The sequence below is a fragment of the Trichoplusia ni genome, chromosome 11 (assembly GCF_003590095.1).
Source record: "Trichoplusia ni isolate ovarian cell line Hi5 chromosome 11, tn1, whole genome shotgun sequence".
Taxonomy (NCBI): Eukaryota; Metazoa; Arthropoda; class Insecta; order Lepidoptera; family Noctuidae; genus Trichoplusia; species Trichoplusia ni.
The window spans coordinates 5,919,334-5,938,692 of NC_039488.1; the positions used below are offsets into that span (position 1 = coordinate 5,919,334).

Sequence of the window (19,359 nt, forward strand, 5' to 3'; positions counted from 1 at the left end):
GTTTGAAAATATATTGTTGCTAGAATTGCTATTGTTCTGTCAAATATTATAGAAACCTCATAGTTTCCGCATACAGGACAACTTATGCGTACCAGACATATATGCATTTCCACTGGGCCCCGATTCTGCTATTTCAAACGGCCGATGAATGAATGGCAGTTGGATTAAATTTGAAATTATTCCGATTTTCTTAAACATTTCGTTAATATAATTATTGGAAATTCATGACGACCTCCGTGGTCGAATGGCGTACGCACCGGTTTCAAGGTGTCGCTAGCTCTGAGGTCCCGGGTTCGATCCCCGGTCGAGTCAATGTAAAAATTCACATTTCTACATTGTCTCGGGTCTGGGTGTTTGTGGTACCTTCGTTGTATCTGAATTCCATAACACAAGTGCTTCAGCAACTTACTTTGGGTTCAGAACAATGTATGTGATGTTGTCCACATTTACATTTACATTACATTTACATTGCATTGACCTTGAGTGTGCCGTGCCGTTCTGAATTTCCAATTATTTTTTAGAAAAAAAAAATACAAAAAAATGTCATTTTAAGCCAATTTTCATTAATTCATCGGCCAGTGTAAATAGCAGAATTGGGGCCCTGATATAATACTGCAAATCAATTAGATTGCCCTTGTCAGTCAACGCGTTACCAGAGTCTTTCTCAAAACGACGTAGCTATTAGAAGGTTATCTATGTAAAATATAAACTTTAATAACAAAACCTGGATTATAGTACTTGACAAATTATTATGTTCTCGAATAGCTTCCAAATAAATGATGAAAAATTGAACTCAATGTGAAAATCTTTTGTATAAAGGAAACACTATCGCAAGATTATATACCGAAATGGCTAAGATTCAATAATACACTACTGTCAGTAATTTGTATTTGTAATACGTAAAAATATTTCATTTTCAGCATTTATAGTATCAGATAAATATGTTAAAAACATACTATTTTTTTTAGTTATTGTTTACACATTTGACCGAATGTAAACAATTTGAAGTTTACAAATGATCAAATGTAAAATTGGAGTAAAGAGCTACACGAACGCTTTTAAAGAAATTCATTTAAATTCGTTCCTATTTAATATTTAGTGCCAGTTTATTATTAATGCTGTCTGTAAAAAGTGACATTGTATTTTATAGTGTAAAGTTAATTGTTTACTTATAGGTAATTTTGTTTAAAAGTGATCAAAATTTTAATAATGTAAAAAGTACCAAGATAGGTAATGTAAACATTTAATTTTAATATTTTCCGTTTACATTATGTTTACAATTATCATTTTAATCGTGTATCGTATTTATACATTTTATTGTAGTTTTTAATATGAATATATTTTTATAACAAAATATAAAGAATTAATTTTTTGGTTGTGTTTTATTTATGAGATGCAAGTTCTTTAATATTGTAGTAACACAATTTTACAGTGGGAATGCCTTTGCCCAGCAGTGGGACCCACGATAAGTTAAAAGTTAGAAGTAAACTGGTATGTTTGCATGCTTCTTATTCAAAGTACTCGTTATGACAATTTAATCGAATTTAAATAGTGGTGGGGCTGTGTCGCTCTTGAGCGGCGCTCCTATAGACAATTTCTAGATTTAGCATCAGAGCAACTTATGTTCAGTGAGTCACTTGCAAAGATTTGATAACGAAAGGTCATGAAGGGGTAAAAAAGCTTGTTAAATAATTAATGGCAAAATGCACTTGAAACTGGCCTGTTGGTCTAGTGTTTAGTGGCAGTGACTGTACAGGAGGTTGTGGGTTCGATTCCCACCCGGGACAAATGTTTGTTTTGAGAATGATTATTTGTTCTGTATTTGAGTGTAATTTATCTATATTGTGAATCTATTTAAAAATATATAGGGGAGTACTTATCAGTTATCTGGTACTCATAACACAAGCTTCGCTTAGTTTGAGACTAGATGGCGTTGTGGCATTCTACATGCATTACAATTTCAGTCCACGAATGCCTTTGCCTACATAAATACTGACATGTCAAATGTCAAAACTGTCAAACAATAGAATTTACCGCAAACAGAATGGATCAGCTATTCACGTTACTCCAAGCCAGCGGAAATAACTCTCTGGATAAGATTGTTAATTTATTTAAAGAAGGTACAACAAACTTACTCTGAAACTAAGTTTAGATCTGTATTTATTCATAGAGTTTCAGAGATAATTTCGGTTCTACGATGAGGAGCTCGTGGCTAAGCTATAACCACATAAGTGAAACGATCAGAGGTTAAGCTATGCTTGACGCGGTTAGTCCGTAGATGGGTGACCATCCTTGTCATAACGAGTTCCTCCGTGTTTCGGAAGGTTAAATTGTGGGTCCTTACATCTTTGACAGTCGTTACAGGTAGACAGAAAGTCTGACAACCAGTCTAACTAAGTGGTATCGTGTTGCCCAGGTAACTGTGTTGAGGAGGTCAGATAGGCAGTTGCTCCTTATAAAACACTGATACTTAGCTGAAACCGGTTAGACTGGGAGCCGACCCCAACATAGTTGGGAAAAGGCTAGGCTGATGATGAATGAATGGTAAGACTGCATGCAGCAGAGATGAGAATGTCAAGAGGGATGTGTGGTGTTACAAGAACAGATAGGGTGAGAAATGAGTATATAAGGGGAAGTTTGAAAGAGGCACTGGTTACAAAGAAACTACGTGGTAACCGGCTGTCATGGTATGGGCATGTTATGCGGAGGAATGGGAGTCATGTGGTGAGGAAGGTGTTGAGCATGGATGTGGATGGATATAGGGGAAGAGGACGACCTAGGAAACGATGGATGGATTGTGTGAAAGACGATATGGCTGTAAAGTGTGTCTTGTGAGATGACGTCAGATAGAGAGGTATGAAAGAAGACATGTTGCGCCGAACCCGAATAAAATAATTGTATAATTGGGATAAGGACAGGGGAACGATGAATGGTACGACAAAACTAACCAAGATCTAGTTGTGATCCAGTTTTATCAGCGTCTTCAGCTATTGATCGTGCGCAATTCTAACTTATAGTACCATGAATTTCCTAGTGGCTCAAGAGTGAAATGAAATGAAATCATTTATTCTGGAAATGGGATATATATCATCACTTTGACATGTCATTTTTTCAAGCTAGCTGGAGTCGATATTTCTTAGATGGCTACCCTGAAGAAAAACGTCAGACAAGAGGTGTCTCAGCTGGACTCAGCTTCCACTCAGCTCGACTCAGCTTCTGCTCAGCAAGACTCAGCTCGACTCAGTTTCTGTTTAGCTAGACTCAACTAGACTCAGCTTCCTGTCGTCTCGACTCAGCTACCACTCAACTCGACTCAGCTTCCACTTAGCTCGACTCAGCTTCCACTCTGCTCGACTCAGCTGACTCAGCTTCCACTCTGCTGGACTCAGCTGACTCAGCTTTGTCTCGTCTCGACTCAGCTAGACTCAGCTTCCGCTCAGCTCGACTCAGCTCCCACTCAGCTTTATCTCGTCTCGACTCAGCTTCCTCTTAGCTAGACTCAGCTTCCACTCAGCAAAGCTCAGCTTGACTCAGTTACTGTTCAGCTAGACTCAGCTCGACTCAGCTAGACTCAGCTTCCTGTCGTCTCGACAAAGCTAGAATCAGCTTCCTGCCGTCTAGACTCAGCTCCCTCTCAGCTCAACACAGCTGACTCAGTTTCTACTTAGCTCGACTCAGCTTCCACTCAGCTTGACTCAGCTTCCACTCAGCTCGACTCAGCTTCCACTTAGCTCGACTCTGCTCCCACTCAATTCGACTCAGCTTTGTCTCGTCTCGACTCAGCTTTCACTCAGCTAGACTCAGTTTCCACAAAGCTCGACCCAGCTTCCATTCAGCAAAGCTCAGCTCGACTCAGTTACTGTGCAGCTAGAGTTAACTCGACTCAGCTAGACTCAGCTTCCTGTCGTCTCGACTAAGCTAGAATCAGCTTCCTGTCGTCTCGACTCAGCTACCACTCAACTCGACTCAGCTTCCACTTAGCTCGACTCAGCTTCCACTCTGCTCGACTCAGCTGACTCAGCTTCCACTCTGCTGGACTCAGCTGACTCAGCTTTGTCTCGTCTCGACTCAGCTAGACTCAGCTTCCGCTCAGCTCGACTCAGCTCCCACTCAGCTTTATCTCGTCTCGACTCAGCTTCCTCTCAGCTAGACTCAGCTTCCATACAGCTCGACCCAGCTTCCATTCAGCTAGACTCAGCTTCCACTTAGCTCGACTCAGCTCCCTCTCAGCTTAACTCAGCTGACTCAGTTTCCTGTAGTCTCGACTCAGCTAACTCAGTTTCCACTTAGCTCGACTCAACTTACCCTCATCTAGAATCAGTTTCCACACAGCTCGACTCAGCTTCCACTTAGCTCGACTCAGCTAGACTCCGCTTCCACTCAGCTCGACTCAGCTGACTCAGCTTCGTCTCGTTTAGACTCAGCTTCCGCTCAGCTCGACTCAGCTCCCACTCAGCTTTGTCTCGTCTCGACTCAGCTTCCACTCAGCTAGACTCAGCTTCCACACAGCTCGACCCAGCTTCCATTCAGCTAGACTCAGCTTCCACTCAGCTTGACTCAGCTGACTCAGCTTCCACTTAGCTCGACTCAGCTCCCATTCAGCTTGACTCAGCTTCCAATCATCTAGACTCAGCTTCCACCCAGCTCGACTCAGCTCCCTCTCGTCTAGACTCAGCTTCCACTTAGCTCGACTCAGCTCCCTCTCAGCTCAACTCAGCTGACTCAGTTTCCTGTCGTCTCGACTCAGCTGACTCAGTTTCCACTTAGCTCAACTCAGCTTACCCTCATCTAGAATCAGTTTCCACACAGCTCGACTCGGCTTCCATTCAGCTTGACTCAGCTTCCACTTAGCTCGACTCAGCTTCCACTCAGCTTGACTCAGCTTCCACTCAGCTCGATTCAGCTCCCTCTCAGCTTGACTCAGCTGACTCAGCTCCCTCTCAGCTTGACTCAGTTTCCTCTCCTCTCGACTCAGCTAGACTCAGCTTCCACTTAGCTCGACTCGGATTCCTCGCGACTTGACTCAGCTTCCTCTCGTTTCGTATCAGCTAGACTCAGCTTCCACTCAACTCGACTCAGTTTTCACTCAGCTTGACACAGGTTCCACACTTCTTGACTCAGCTACCACTTGATATTTTACTTCTATCTTACAGCAAAAATCCTAGACACAACAGAAGTAGAAAGTAAAATCCGGGACCTGTTCAAGGACGTCCCGAACCCTCAGGATATCTCCCTGGAGAAGTTCACGGAGGTGGTGACGGCCTTCGCAAACGAGCACGGGAAGACCATGGAGGAACTGACTGATATGCTGACCCTAGCTGGCACTGAACTACTGAAATTAACAGGTAAATATAGGTTGCACTTTTGACGACCTCCGTGGTCGAGTGGCGTACACACCGGTTTCAAGGTGTCGCTAGCTCTGAGGTCCCGGGTTCGATCCCCGGTCGGGTCAATGTAAAAATTAACATTTCTACATTGTCTCGGGTCTGGGTGTTTGTGGTACCTTCGTTGTATCTGAATTCCATAACACAAGTGCTTTAGCAACTTACTTTGAGTTCAGAACAATGTATGTGATGTTGTCCGCATTTTTTTATTCATTTATTATTTATTTACTTGCACTAAATATTACTTGTATAAGAGTAACGCATCTTGCGCGACGGTTTGGCAACATCGCCTAGTTTTTAGCGTGGCCTGAAACTGCAGCCTAATGCCAAATAAAAAGGGACATATCAGGATTCGAACCTAAGTCCTTTGACTTGACAGGACAAAGGTGGAGGGTCGTTGGATTGAGCATCCATTTGTTACTGAGGTTCCACTGACGTTCCTTCGTTTGCCGTAACTTTTTCGGGCATAACATACACAATTACAATTACAAGACATCACGGATAGCCAAGTGGTGGGTAGAGTATAGTCACCATTCCAAACCAGATGTATCGCAGGTTCGATCCCCGCATAGGACAAGCATTTGTGTGATCCACAAATGCTTGATCCTAATCTGGGTGCATCTTTGTGCATGTGATTTAAATATTTATGCAAACCTTCGCGACACAAGGATTGAATTTCTTAACGCGAGATTTTAGAAAGAAAGATTGTCGCTCTAAAGCTGACAACGACCTTCTGAACAGCCTCCAGCTACCAACACTTTATCTTCAAACAATACCTGGACCCTAATATTACACAATTGATATGTATTTCTTTTAACAGAGGATGTAGAAAACGCTTTAACGCTAGCGGCTGAGAGTATGACATCAGGCCCTACACCGTCGACGTTTTAGACGAAACAAGATTTTGAAAATGCACTACTATTGAAGCAAAGAGTCTATGAGACCTCTAGTTGATATATTGAGCCATCTTCTAGGCCCAACTTGACTCAGCTATGGCTTAAAACAGCTGATAATTGTCTGGTACACAAGTTACACATCTCCTCGCTAACGCTGACGAATCCCTCAAATGTATTGAACTGACAAGTCAGAGTCACGTCACTTGTCGAAGAGGAATGTCATTCATATACATTTGTGTAATTCTAATAGCGCTCACTTTTTACACTGTTGTAATAAACTTTTATAACAATATCTTTCTTATATCTCCTATGTAGGTACACATTAATAATTAGTCGCTTAGATTAAAATGTTAATTGTATAATCCAATATTTAATTTTAGTTTATAATTATGGATATTCTTAATTAAAAAATATAAAATTATTATTCAAGTTGTGTTTTTCTTTTGCACTAATTAAATCAATTAATTAACCCATTTTTAATAGTATGGCATTTTGGATCAGATATAATAGGGATGATGATCAGATATAATAAAAAGAAAAAATCTCATTAGTCCCTCGGTTAGATAATTGAAAAGTATGAGACACGTATTTTTTCTTTTTCAGAAAAACTAGAATTGACAAAGATTAACCGCTTTAAAGCTTAGGAGAGGGGTTTTGTGACGTAACGATAGAGTAAAATTTATACTCAATCGTGACGTCACGCGTAAGTTTCATTCACTGTAATTTGGTCAATTTATGTTTGCGGGACAAACAAAAAATACGTATCCATTATTATGCAAAAAACTACAAGACGGACACTGCAAAAAAATATCCTCGTCATCCCTATTATGTTAAAATCATATTATTTTTAACTCGTTTGAACAATAACGACTTATACAGTTTTTAACCATCATACGTAGCTTGTATTTCCTCTATAATCCTTTTATTAACACTTTTAAATTTTCTCCCGAAAACTTCCAAATCTTGGTTGGTGTCTCTTGACAAAATACCTAATAACTGCGCGAATTGTGAGAGGGAGATATCATATTTATTTTCTTTCACTCTAGCGTAAGAGATTTCGAAGAATTGTCTCGTGATTAGTGTTTCATCAATTATTTTACACTCTTTAAACCATTTTTCGACAATGTCATATTTTGCGCCTCTGAGTTTTCTTGCACCTTCCTTTCTGGTCGCTTCGTCCCTCTTGCTTGCACCGTAAAGTGTCATATACATTTCTTCGATGTCCATTTGAATTTGACGGATATTAAACCAACTCAGGTCATTTAAAAAGACCACAAATTAGTATGTATCGTTCCTTTTCTATGTTATTTTCTGATTATATTACGCTCTGGGTAATTTAAGTCATATTTTATTTATGAACCAATATTTTTTTTCCATATTTTTAACTTATTTTGCTTTTCATATCAAAAATTATATCTCCTAAGGTACATACAAATCTCGGAGGCTTTGACTGACCTTCATCTTGCATTAATATTAAAATCTTTAAGTATGTCCCAGAAATATGAAAACGGAAGCCCTGAGGTTGAAGACCTATGTGAAGGTATATTCAAAATGTTAACTGTCTAGGTATCACGGTTCATGAGATAAAGTCTGGTAACAGACGACTAGGCTGACAGATATGATGGCCTTGAAAATAGGGGTCCATTTATACCCTTTGGATACGGAACCTTAGAGACGCTTTCACATAAATGAAGTGAATTTCTTCGAATAGGTGACTCAGAATGAAAAAATGTATTTTCACTGCGAGCATAGCTGTATAGATCTTAAAATAATTTCTTTAAAACCAAATAGATTACAAAATAATGTCAAAAACCAAACATTTTGTTTCAAACACCACCTGTTTAAACTAATTTTATAGAATAATCAAGAAAATCACAAAAACAGTTAAAATGGAAGCCATTTTTGAGAAGATGAAGAAAGATGGAAAGAATAATGTCGACGGTCTTATAAAATGGATGAAATCAGGTAATAATGTGGAAACTCTTAAATACTTGATCAGCGGGATCGTAAAAGACGCGACTATTACTTTAAAACAAAGAAAAATATTGCCGTCCATGGTACAGCCCCGCGCCTGTTATATGCAATCCTACCTGCTATCGCCAGCGTCAGCTCATGATTAGGTACTCCGGTTGGGTCCGAAACTGGTCCCAGGATCCCGATAAAAAAGCGTGAATTAACTGTTATTAAATCCACGTACCAAAAGTTATTGTAATGAAATCCGCCACCGATCAAAACAGTAACTTAAAGGTAAACGCACACTTCCCCGCGTCTCCTCTGAATCTGAAAAACCCTCAGAAATGCTATACATTTTTTTGTAAACGACTTGCTTTATTTTAGTCCTTGTGTTGCGTTATGTGGTGTTACACAAACATCCAAGTTTCACGTACAAAGACACCCAGACTCAGAAAAAGCATGCGTGGAATACACAAATGCTTGTCACAAGTGCAGTCCTGTGTCAACAAATTCGGCAACAAATGACTTCATCTGGCTTTAAATGTGGACTTCTCCACGGATGCGCTCAAAATCTTTCAGTGGCAGTAAAAAGATATATTTTAATTTCCTAAAATACGGCTGTAAAAGAAATAGAAACAATTTCTTCGGCGCGGTTAAGATTTTCGACGAAAACTTTCGATTCATCCAACGCGGTTAGCTCGGATAATTAAGCGTTCACCTTAATTTATAACTTAAACCTTTTTGTATAGCTGTATGTTAACCAAGTCTATTTGTCAGATTGTCAAATGACAATCTGTCATTCTGTTATTTTTCGTGCAAAACCGGACACGACAAAAATTTTATAAAAAATTGAGAAAATCCCAAAAAAATCCCAAAATGGACGACATATTTAAGAATATGCAGAAACAAGGAAAGAACGATGTGGACAGCCTCGTGCAATGGATTAAAGATTGTAAATATTACATTTTTTAATTGTTTTACGTATTTGTAGGCTTATAATGTATTCTTCTTTATTCTACGCGGCCTGCTATTTGGTGAGCGCCTTAACGATAATTAAATAAGACTGTTTAAACCCAAAATACGGTGTGTATTTTGGGTTGATTGCGGTTGAGTGCTTCGCAGTTTACTTAAATCCTAGATGTAGGAAATAAAGTTGCTATAATAGGTTAAAATGGGACTGGGTTGGCCATGTCTACTGACAGGTGGAATAATGGTTATTCCAATTACTGTGTTGGCAAAAATGTTTTTGGGAGCATACGAATTGTGCCAGTTTATTCCAATTTTCATTGATTCATCGGCAATTGCAAAGAGCGGAAGAAAGAGAAAATTGGAAACAGGAGAGGGAGGCCTTTTCCCAGCAGTGGGATAACATGTGCTTATGATAATAATAAAAAAATACTTTACCCTACCGACAATACGTTAAGAATAAGCGCAGTCGCTGAAAAAAAAAGATTTTAAAAATTTACATCTGACTTTTTACAAAAGTACCTATTTTTTAACATGCTCTATACAGCAAACTTAAAAGTTAATTCTTGTATAGTGCATTGGGGTAATTTTGACATTTGGGTAGTCAACAAATATAAAAATCAACGTTTTTACTCTCGAATAAATACCGAACGACCGATCCGTGAACGAGTGGAAGATTTCAAGTGGTTTTCGTTCCTTCTGGACTTGGCTAAGTCTTTATTTATTTTTATATTTTGTTTTCATTTCATGGGGGAATTCCGTAATAGGATTTAAAAATACATATAATTCATTTCATGCAATTCCCCCAACAGAGCTAAAATTAAAAAGTATGAATTTTCTGCCAAGAACAATGTCTTTACTTAATTTAAAAATATATTGCTCGGAATTCCCCCAATGCACATTTTTATTTAAAGAACTATGTCTTAATATGAGTATTGTTTATATAAAAATAGCAAAAAAAATCGTTTTTCCTCCGATAATTAATATATGAAATAAATAATAATAATAATAAAACCATAACTTTAAAAACATACCCCACCAAAAAATTACCCCAAAATAACCGCCACTTAATTCTTCTAGCTAAACTCATAGACAGCACAAAAGAACAAGAGGAAAAGGCGCGAAACCTGTTCAAAGACGCCGCTGACAAGTCCAACATCGAGCTTGACAAGTTCAAGTCTGTCGTACAGAAGTTGGCAGAAGATCAGAAGAAAAATTTCGATGATTTGGCGAAGCAGCTGGCGGCTGAGGGCCCGAAGCTCATGAAGGCGGCCATGGCTGGAGTCAGTGCTTTCAAGGACGCCATGACAGGGAAGTAAAACACATTAAATTGATTCAAGGTTCAATGCTGTTTTCTTTTCTGTATAACCATCTCTAAATTACCTGATAACGTCGAAATTATTTAACAGGAAAGTTTGTTACTTGATTTACTTGTAAATTGGTTTACACTAAGTAAGTAAACATTTCGTAATCAATACTTATATTTAAAAGCTATATTATAAATACTTGGCCAATGGCTAGATGCTGAAATCTGTCTGGATTCAAATAGTTATCTACATTTCAATTGATTTGAAATCTTAATTTAAGCATTTACAGATAGGCACACTTTATTTAATGATTAGATATCTTTACCTGACTGACTAGAGTTGGTAGATGTAAAAGGAGTACCTCTGCCGTTACTGCATCTTTATCATGTTACTAACACAAACAGACTTGGTATTAAGTATTACATTAAAGTCTTCGTGGATATGGCAACACAATAGGGGATCGGCCGAAAAAATATGTTTAGTCCGTCGGACGGATTCCTGAAAAATATTGGAACCATATTTTATTCTATCTCGTAAACACCTTAAAATAGAATACAGTGAAATAAAATCTCGTTTGACTTCATTTACCAGTACGGTTTTAATAGCCTCCATTACCATACATTTCACCATCTGAAGTACTTTTAATCTACCTAATTTCTTAATGATGTAGTAAAATGAAAGATATCATCAAAGTTTTTGGGAAACCTGTCTGACGGAATACTTACATTTTTTTTTGTCAAATACCCTATCTCCAATACTTGTCATGCCGTGGATAATTGTCATACCTTCTTTCAAGAAAGGTAAGTAGGTATAAAATGATAATTCTTAAACCTTCCAGAGAAACCTGAAAAGCCACCAGATTTGCAACAGCAAGCTGAGAAACTTATGTCAGACGCGGCGAGTGTCATGACAGATGAAATGAAAAAATTCTCTAATGTTGCTAAACAATTCGCTGAAAATCAAAAGTCTAACCTAGACACAGCGTCTCACAAGATTCAGGAAGAGGTTCCTAAAATAGGGCACGCTGTTATGAAGGGTGTCGAAGCGTTTTTAGATGCCTTAAAAGGAAAGTAGATTCAATTAAATCTTTTGTTTATTATTTTTGCCTTTTTTTTTCTTGCTTTTACTTACCCCAAAACTTATGGGGTAAGTGCTATTAATCTTCCTAACTTTAGAATGATGTGAAACAATGAAAGCTCAATGTTATGTTCAATATTTTTGAGAAACCTGTTTGAAAAACTACATAGATTTATTGATACGAGTACAGCATATCCGATACCAGTCTAGGTTGGATATAGTAGGTATAAAATGATAATTCTTAAACCTTTCAGAGAAACCTGAGAAACCAGGTTTGCAACAGCAAGCTGAGAAACTTGTGTCAGATGCGGCGAGTGTCGCTAAAGAATTCGCAGAAAACCAAATGTCTAATCTAGGCACAGCTTCTCAAAAAATCCAGGAAGAGCTACCTAAACTAGGGCACGCTGTTATGAAGGGCGTTGAATCATTTCTAGATGCTTTCAAAGGAAAGTAGATTTGATTAAATCTTTTGTTTCTTATTTTTGACTTTTTTTTCTTGCTTTCGCTTTCCCCAAACTTTTGGGGTAAGTATTGATTTTTTGGATCGATTTGTTACGTAACGAGTTTTCTTTCGATACCTAATATATAATGCCTAACCTATTTTCGTTTCTACTCCCTTTTTGTCTCCCGCTTGCAGTAAAGGGAAATAGAAAACATTTTATTTCTTACTCCTCCGTTTTAATATTTCTGATTAATTTCGTTGCGGCTTTCAAAACAGTCATTCGTTTTTGGAACCCACCGAGGTTAAGTGTTTCGGTAGTTTTCAAACCTTTCATTGTAGATCCTGGCTTACAGGAGTTGCAAAGACGGGTATGTGTGACGAGCAAGTGCCATAAGAAATATCTAGTCTCATACGGCAATCTTAAAACAGTCAGTGACTGCTTCGTTTAATTCTTCGTTTTAATCTGTTATTTTGAGCTAAATTATCTTTTTCCAACATAAAATTATTGTTAGAAATATGACTGAACTCGCATAGCTTTTCATTTCATCTTGCTACTAATTATAACCTCAATTAGATCAATATAGGAATCTTTTGGACCTCTTAAAGTATTATTATTATAGTGCCACACCCGCAAAATATACTTTAAAATGAGGAAATAGCGTCAAACTAACATCATTGACTGATCAAACTGAAAATTGAGTAAAATTACGACTATTATAATCATTAATCATGATCTTAAATATATGATTACAGCGAAAATCGTCGACGGGTCAAAAGAACTCGAAGAAAAAGCAAGAAGTCTATTCAGAGGCGCAGAGGATGAGAATGATATATCTCTAGAGAAGTTCAAAGAAGTAATCGAGAAGTTCGCAGTAGAACAGAAGAGAAACTTCGAAGAAGTAGCTCAGCAGTTGGAGAAGGAGGGACCGACTGTTGTGAAAGCGGTTATAGCTGGGGTCAGTGCCTTCAAAGATGTTATGAAAGGGAAATAGATTGAAATACATTGAATTCTTTGAGTATTTTTCGTGTTTTTTTTTGTTTTCAACTTACTCCATATTCAATATTTTATTTGCTTTTGTAGTGTACATACATGTTAACAGATGGCATGTTATAGTTGAAACTAGTATGGACCCTGTCAGGTATAGCAAAAAGGAGGAACTCGGTTACTTCAGAACTTCGGACTTAATCGATTTCGATGATTCAGATTTGATGTTGAATAGCTCATTTGGTCCCAGAATTTTGCTTTCAAAACCGGTTGAATGTTTCTGTTGTAAAAAAATATAATTGTATGGACTGATGTAGGTATGGTTACAGGCTGGTGTTATTAACAGCTTCGGTAATGGCGCCCCACCGTGGGGCAGCTCACAAGCGTGGTGATCAATGCTCGTCCTCTGTATGAGAGGCCTGCAGTGGGACAGTTACAGGCTGGTGTTATTAAAAAAAAAATCCGTACCATTTTTATAAATTGTTATAATTATATTTACAAACTTGACTAGAAGTATTCTAATATACAAATGTAATCTATTTATTTAATAACAATTGGTTTTATAATACTGTCGGTAAAACATACGTCACATCCGGAAATCCGTTACATCCGGTCAGATCCGGATCTAAGTAGAAACAAGCGGAATCCGAATGCCACAGTTATTAAGTTATTGGAGAGAGAAAACAATAACTTTGCTACTTAAAAATTAATGCAATAAGAAAATTAATACCTAGTTATGTTATGATCTCTAATATCCATTTATCGAGAAATTCGGCTTCAAACTGACAACAAAGGCGACATTTTGTTGTATATACGGCTGATAAATAATATTCCACAACATTCACACAACGCCATCCAGTCTCAAACTAAGCAAAGCTTGTATTATGAGTACTAGACAACTGATAAACTTACTTATATATTTCTAAATAGATACATAATGTATATAAATTACACACAGACACAGAACAAATGATCGTGCTCATCACACAAACATTTGCCCTGGGTGGGAATAGAACTCACAACACCCAGAATAGTAATCCGGGTTACTTACCACTAGACCAACAGGCCAGTCCTATTATACTCAAAAGTTAGTGTTGCAAGTATAAAAAATAATTTGACAGAAAGTAGACACATTCTCTCCAAGAAACAAAATTAGCTAAAATTATAACAAATTAGGAACATAGTGCATTAAGAAAACCATTATTTTACTATTACCGTTAAATCATAGACCAAAAAAAACTATGGGGACTTCATTTGCAAACTTTCAAAAATAAACTCAAATTCTAATATTTCAATAGATTTTTTAAGTAAAAACAGATTTATTAATACATTTTTTTGGTCTGAGATTTGTATCCGGTTTTTATCTAATAGTTTACAATACTATGATTAGAAAAAGCCTCTTTTAGACCCCGACAATAATACCTCACCCAAATCTCTTAAATTAATGGACCGATTATGATGCGGTTCTTCTGGTTTGACAGCTAATTTCTTCAAAATAGTTCTTAGGTATAATTTATCAAGAAATTTTCAGCATTCTGAACATCATCAGCTCTTGTTTTTTTTGCCCAGCGCTGGGCTTAAGAGATGATGATCCAGTTTGGTCGGGGTTCACAATTAATAGTGATTTAAGTAATTATTTATGGGAATGTGATAGTTTTTCAATAAGTTCCTGAAGAGCCAAAGCCTTTGCTAGTCGTCTTCTGAAATCCTGAAACAAATAATAGGAAATTGTTAATACAAAAGTTAGATATCACAAAAAAAATATTTTCATAGATAACCAAGAATAAATTCAAGTTTTCGCAGTTATTTGCAGAGTTTTAGTTATATCCTTTAATGATAGACGGGTTTAGTGGTATTTAGATTGAATTTAATAAACGAATCCCGAATTATGCTATTTAATCCTCGTGTCTTGGGGTTTCACAAATATTCAAATCACATCCACGAAAACACCCAGACTCCGGATTCAATTGTTGTTCACAGAATTTCTTGCTCTACGCGGATATCGAAATGTACTCTAAAAAAATATCTGGGTGTCTTTGAGCATATGAATCGAATGTTTGTGAAACCTCCGCGACACAAGGTTCAATTTCCTTAATGCGAGAATCGTTTTTTTAAATCAAAAAGATTTTACAGAGCCCATGAAAAGGGCTTTTGAGATCATGATATTATACTATTTTTATATGGCATTCTCATTCTTCTCCCATAAACTTAGTTCTAGATACAATGTTACAAACCTGATGCAAGGCATGTCCGTGTCGCGGCACCCTGGCGGCGAACATGTCCGGGGACATGAGGCACAGCGCCTTCCCGTTCATGGGAACCTCTCCGCGAGCCCCCCGCGCCGGGACACCCACGACCCCACCTCTGCGCGACCCCACGATCTAGGGTCTGAGGGAGAAAGGGCAGTTTTAGAGGGTGAAGCTAAAGAAGGGACTGTACATTGAACAAGCTAAAGATCAGGGTCCCGATTCTGCTATTTACAATTGTAACATTTCGTCTTCCGGCATTTGCACGGCTTATTTGGTATAAAAACAAATATAAAATTAGAATTCTCTTAATTTGTTACTTCTCCACTCGCAAACTCGCAAAATCTTGACTTAATTAAGTACGGTCTATGCCACAAATATGTAATATACTTTAAGGTATCCTTACCTAAAGGCAAGTCATCCTCTTGCAGAACCCTCAGATCCAGTGAGTCCCACTTGGCGTGAGGGGGGGGCACGCGGTCACAACGGGCTTGGCTCGGCATGATGACTGCTAACACTGTGAACAATAAGGATAGATAGTTAATAATGAGAATATTTACACGAAAACCAGTTAAGTGGAACCTGAACTTGGAACGCTGAGGGTTACGAACTAAAACTAATAGGGTATTTAATAAATAAAACAGCTTAGTCTGTCAGAGATTTCTAGGTAAAAAACGAAAAATTAAGATGGTAAGTGGTTGCCCCCCCCCTCGAATTTGTAACACCCTTCGTTTAACCTTGTACTATAACGGCAGCAGCAGGATCACCTAAAATTTCAACTGTCTAACAATAACGATAGGGAGATACAGACTGGTGTCAAACGGACAAACAACAGATTCTCAGTAAAAAGTTACGTTTTTACCCTTTGGATACAAAACTCTAAAAACGACAATAGTAAACGAATAATTCTACTGAAGTACCTTCTCAAGGCAACACAAACTTTAGTAAATTATTTAGATAACACATGTGTTAAAAGATTATGTAGTCCAAGCAGTTCCTTCATCTTACAAAACGGTTCCCGTGGAAGCAAGGCGGGTAACACCACGGGGCGCAACTAGTACACTCAGTAGTACACTTAATACGCCATTATCGCATCACCCACAATCCGGTAAAGCAATAATAATTAAGCTTACAACATGAATAGCCGAGCCCCCAACGGATATTCAACAAAAATCGGGGAAACGCGACAATAGCCAAACAAAACCTATTGAAGAATACGGATGTACCGTCATATTGCCACCGGATGCGGATGTAGCTAACTACAAAATGGCGACATTTTGTCAAATGTTATGTAATTATAAGGATGTGGGTCGTTTTGTATAAAATTGTTGTGGTACCAACTGTTATTAAGATTTTTTCTTTGTGTGGTTTGTAGGTTTAATGGGGGGTCTAAAAGTATTATTTGGGATGGCATTGAGTTTAGATAATATTTGTATTTTCTTTTTCGCATTAGACCATGTCAGTCCTTAAACATACATGAATACAATAAACATAGATCTCCTATTTAACTTTACCTGCTTCAGAAAAACGCTCTGATAAATCCCCATGTCTTGACTATTCATTTTAAGAGTCCTATATTATTATAGTTTTTAATCTACTATGAAAATATAGTTTGTATGCTTGTCCCGTAGTCCGTACGCGTACGTTACTTTAATTAGGTATGATAAATGTTCTTGTTTTATAAGCATATTTTATCATTTAAAATTATATTGAGAAACATATTCGATGAAAAGTAAGCGTGACACCTGTTCTGTTCTAAGCCCGATGCAGAAGAAAAAATGCAATTTAATATAAATTTACTCCCATAAAGATGACGTCATATTTGTTAAGGAAACTAAATAGCGACCAATTAACTCCATGGTGGTACAATATCTTCCCACACCATGAGAGACCAATGACGAATCAATTAAGACTTAAAACAGAACAATTATATAATTACAGACCCTTATTTGGGCCAATAATTAAAATAAAGGGCCCATTCACAGACAGACAAACGTAATATCTTTGCCAGCGGATAATAAAAAAAAACCGACAATGCGTTCCTTTTTTGAAACGGGCGGAAGCGTCGATTTCGATTATGGCGCGTCCGTCCGAGCGGCGGGAAGACGGTGGCGCGCGCGCTTCCGCTCAAATATGGAGAGTTTTTATGAAAAATATGTTATTTCATTAATTTTTTTTTATATTTGACAGATGTTTTTGATCGAGGTGTTATGTTTTTTTGTAATGTATTATGTGCTTAATCGACTGTGGATTGTGTAGTGATCGTAAGTGTAATGGGTTTGGGATTAATTCTCGAGTTGGGCCAAAAATAGTTAGTGGTTATTTTAGGTTCTATAGTTACTGAAGATCGACGCATCAGACAGCCTGGCGGTATTTACCAACGTATGGTGTATTGTAAAGTTCGTAAGTCGTTGCTACAGACCGTCTAAAGTAGATCATTAAAGGTCGTAGAAACAACCAGTCTTATTTTGGGATACTCTACAACAAGCAATCATTCTGTTAAATAAAGTATTCAGTTGAATCGCATAAGCAAAGGTTATTTATGCCTTGCTACGCTGTGGATTTAGATAAATGCTGGATTTTACTGAACAACTCTTTATCATACGCTTTTTGTTATCAATAATAACAATTTAAAGAGGTTGAGATTGTAAGTTTGAAACGAAGGGGTAATCTCATGATCTACTGAAACGATTTTTAAAATTCCTTTACCAATAGAAAGCTATATTATTTGTGAGCATAGGCATATATTGCCAGTCTACCTTACAGGTATTGTGTTGCCCAGGTAACTGGGTTGAGGAGGTCAGATAGGCAGTCGCTCCTTGTAAAACACAAATACTTAGCTGAAATCGGTTAGACTGGAAGCCGACCCCAACATAGTTGGGAAAAGCTAGGACGACGACATAGGCATATATTAACTCTGAAAAATAACCCAACGAACACCCAGTTAGTACATTTAAGTACATCTTGAACTTTAGTAGTGATGTAATAGTGAAAGCCTACTCATAACCCCCGGAAACGTTACGCTCATGTTTGATAAAACATTGCAATGCATTGGCCGAAAACAATGTTGTGAATAGTGATGTGATACAAAACAATTAATAATGGGTATACAAACAAATACAACTGCAACAACTACTTTATTTAAATTTGTCAGTTTTAACTGTAAGTCGATAAAAAGATCAATTGATTGTGTCAGAAAATTGTGTCAGTCGGCGGATATCATAGCCTTACAAGAGACCTGGCTACTTCCCTATGACATACCGATACTGGGCACTGTTGACCAGGAGTTCGCATACACGGGCACGTCAGCAGTGGATATTTCAAACGGTGTTTTGAAAGGAAGACCTTACGGTGGCGTGGCAATACTGTGGCGTAAAAGTGTGTTCAAAGAGGTGACTGTTATCGAGTGCAATAATCCGCGTATCAGTGCAATAAAAGTGTCTATGAAAGACCGCGCATTTCTTGTGTTTAGTGTTTACATGCCGACAAATGGAATAGACAATTTGGAGGAGTTTACGACATGTTTTGGCGAGGTATGTGCGATAGTTGATCATTACGCTATAGAATCTATTTACGTACTAGGAGATTTTAATGCTCATCCGGGAGAACTGTTCGGTAACGAGCTAATTAATTTATGTATGGACCAACAATGGTCCTGTGTGGATATAGATGTGTTAGGAAGTGTATTAAGTAATTATACATTTATAAGCGAGGCTCACGGGTGTGTGAGGTGGCTCGATCACTGTGTTACTAGTCATTCTGCCAAACAAACTATTAAGAATGTATTTATTAATTATGACACGTTTTGGTCTGATCATTTGCCCCTAGTCATTGAGTGTGAATTAAGTGCAATTATATGTAAAAATAGTAATTATAATAAAAATATAAAAAATAAAGCTGTTTGGGGCTATAGAACTAAAGAACAAATAAAAAGCTATACCAAATTGTGCAATAGTAAACTGAAATTAATAGATTTTCCTGTTGAATTAAGAGAATGTAGTTATGATATTTGTAATTGTAAGGAACATAGAAATTGTCTAGATAAACTATATAAGGATATAATAATAGCATTAACAGACTCAGCCATTAACACTTGTGAAACT

The 19,359-nt window shown here is 37.5% G+C and overlaps 2 protein-coding genes and 1 pseudogene across 7 annotated transcripts; 2 read left to right on the forward strand and 1 right to left on the reverse strand.

Annotated features, from left to right (window-relative positions):
• Nucleotides 1-1,814: 1,814 nt before the first annotated feature.
• Nucleotides 1,815-6,685, forward strand: LOC113498873. The gene is made up of 3 exons (XM_026879031.1): nt 1,815-2,120; nt 5,154-5,345; nt 6,205-6,685. Exons 1-3 carry the CDS (start codon nt 2,045-2,047, stop codon nt 6,273-6,275), a joined length of 339 nt encoding a protein of 112 aa, XP_026734832.1. The 5' UTR covers nt 1,815-2,044; the 3' UTR covers nt 6,276-6,685.
• A 1,431-nt stretch (nt 6,686-8,116) lies between these two features.
• LOC113498972 lies at nt 8,117-13,044 on the forward strand. Of its 6 annotated transcripts, XM_026879248.1 has the most exons (4): nt 10,529-10,651; nt 11,345-11,572; nt 11,838-12,029; nt 12,779-13,044. In XM_026879248.1, the coding sequence occupies exons 2-4, from the start codon at nt 11,392-11,394 to the stop codon at nt 13,015-13,017; spliced, it is 612 nt and encodes a 203-aa protein (XP_026735049.1). In that variant the 5' UTR covers nt 10,529-10,651; nt 11,345-11,391; the 3' UTR covers nt 13,018-13,044. The 6 variants fall into 6 exon arrangements, with proteins under 6 accessions (XP_026735052.1, XP_026735054.1, XP_026735053.1 ...); XM_026879251.1 differs by lacking the exons at nt 11,345-11,572; nt 11,838-12,029; nt 12,779-13,044 and adding an exon at nt 8,117-8,245 and having other exon boundaries at nt 10,280-10,545; XM_026879253.1 differs by lacking the exons at nt 10,529-10,651; nt 11,345-11,572; nt 11,838-12,029 and adding an exon at nt 8,988-9,185.
• Nucleotides 13,045-13,943: 899 nt separating this feature from the next.
• Nucleotides 13,944-16,018, reverse strand: LOC113499016 (annotated as a pseudogene).
• Nucleotides 16,019-19,359: the final 3,341 nt, after the last annotated feature.

Coding starts and splice junctions, on each gene's coding strand:
- LOC113498873 (XM_026879031.1), top strand. CDS start 2,045: ATGGATCAGCTATTCACGTTACTCCAAGCCAGCGGAAATAACTCTCTG. Junction 2,121..5,153: donor TGTTAATTTATTTAAAGAAG/GTACAACAAACT, acceptor TCTATCTTACAG/CAAAAATCCTAGACACAACA. Junction 5,346..6,204: donor TGAACTACTGAAATTAACAG/GTAAATATAGGT, acceptor TTCTTTTAACAG/AGGATGTAGAAAACGCTTTA.
- LOC113498972 (XM_026879248.1), top strand. CDS start 11,392: ATGTCAGACGCGGCGAGTGTCATGACAGATGAAATGAAAAAATTCTCT. Junction 11,573..11,837: donor GTTTTTAGATGCCTTAAAAG/GAAAGTAGATTC, acceptor TAAACCTTTCAG/AGAAACCTGAGAAACCAGGT. Junction 12,030..12,778: donor ATTTCTAGATGCTTTCAAAG/GAAAGTAGATTT, acceptor ATATGATTACAG/CGAAAATCGTCGACGGGTCA.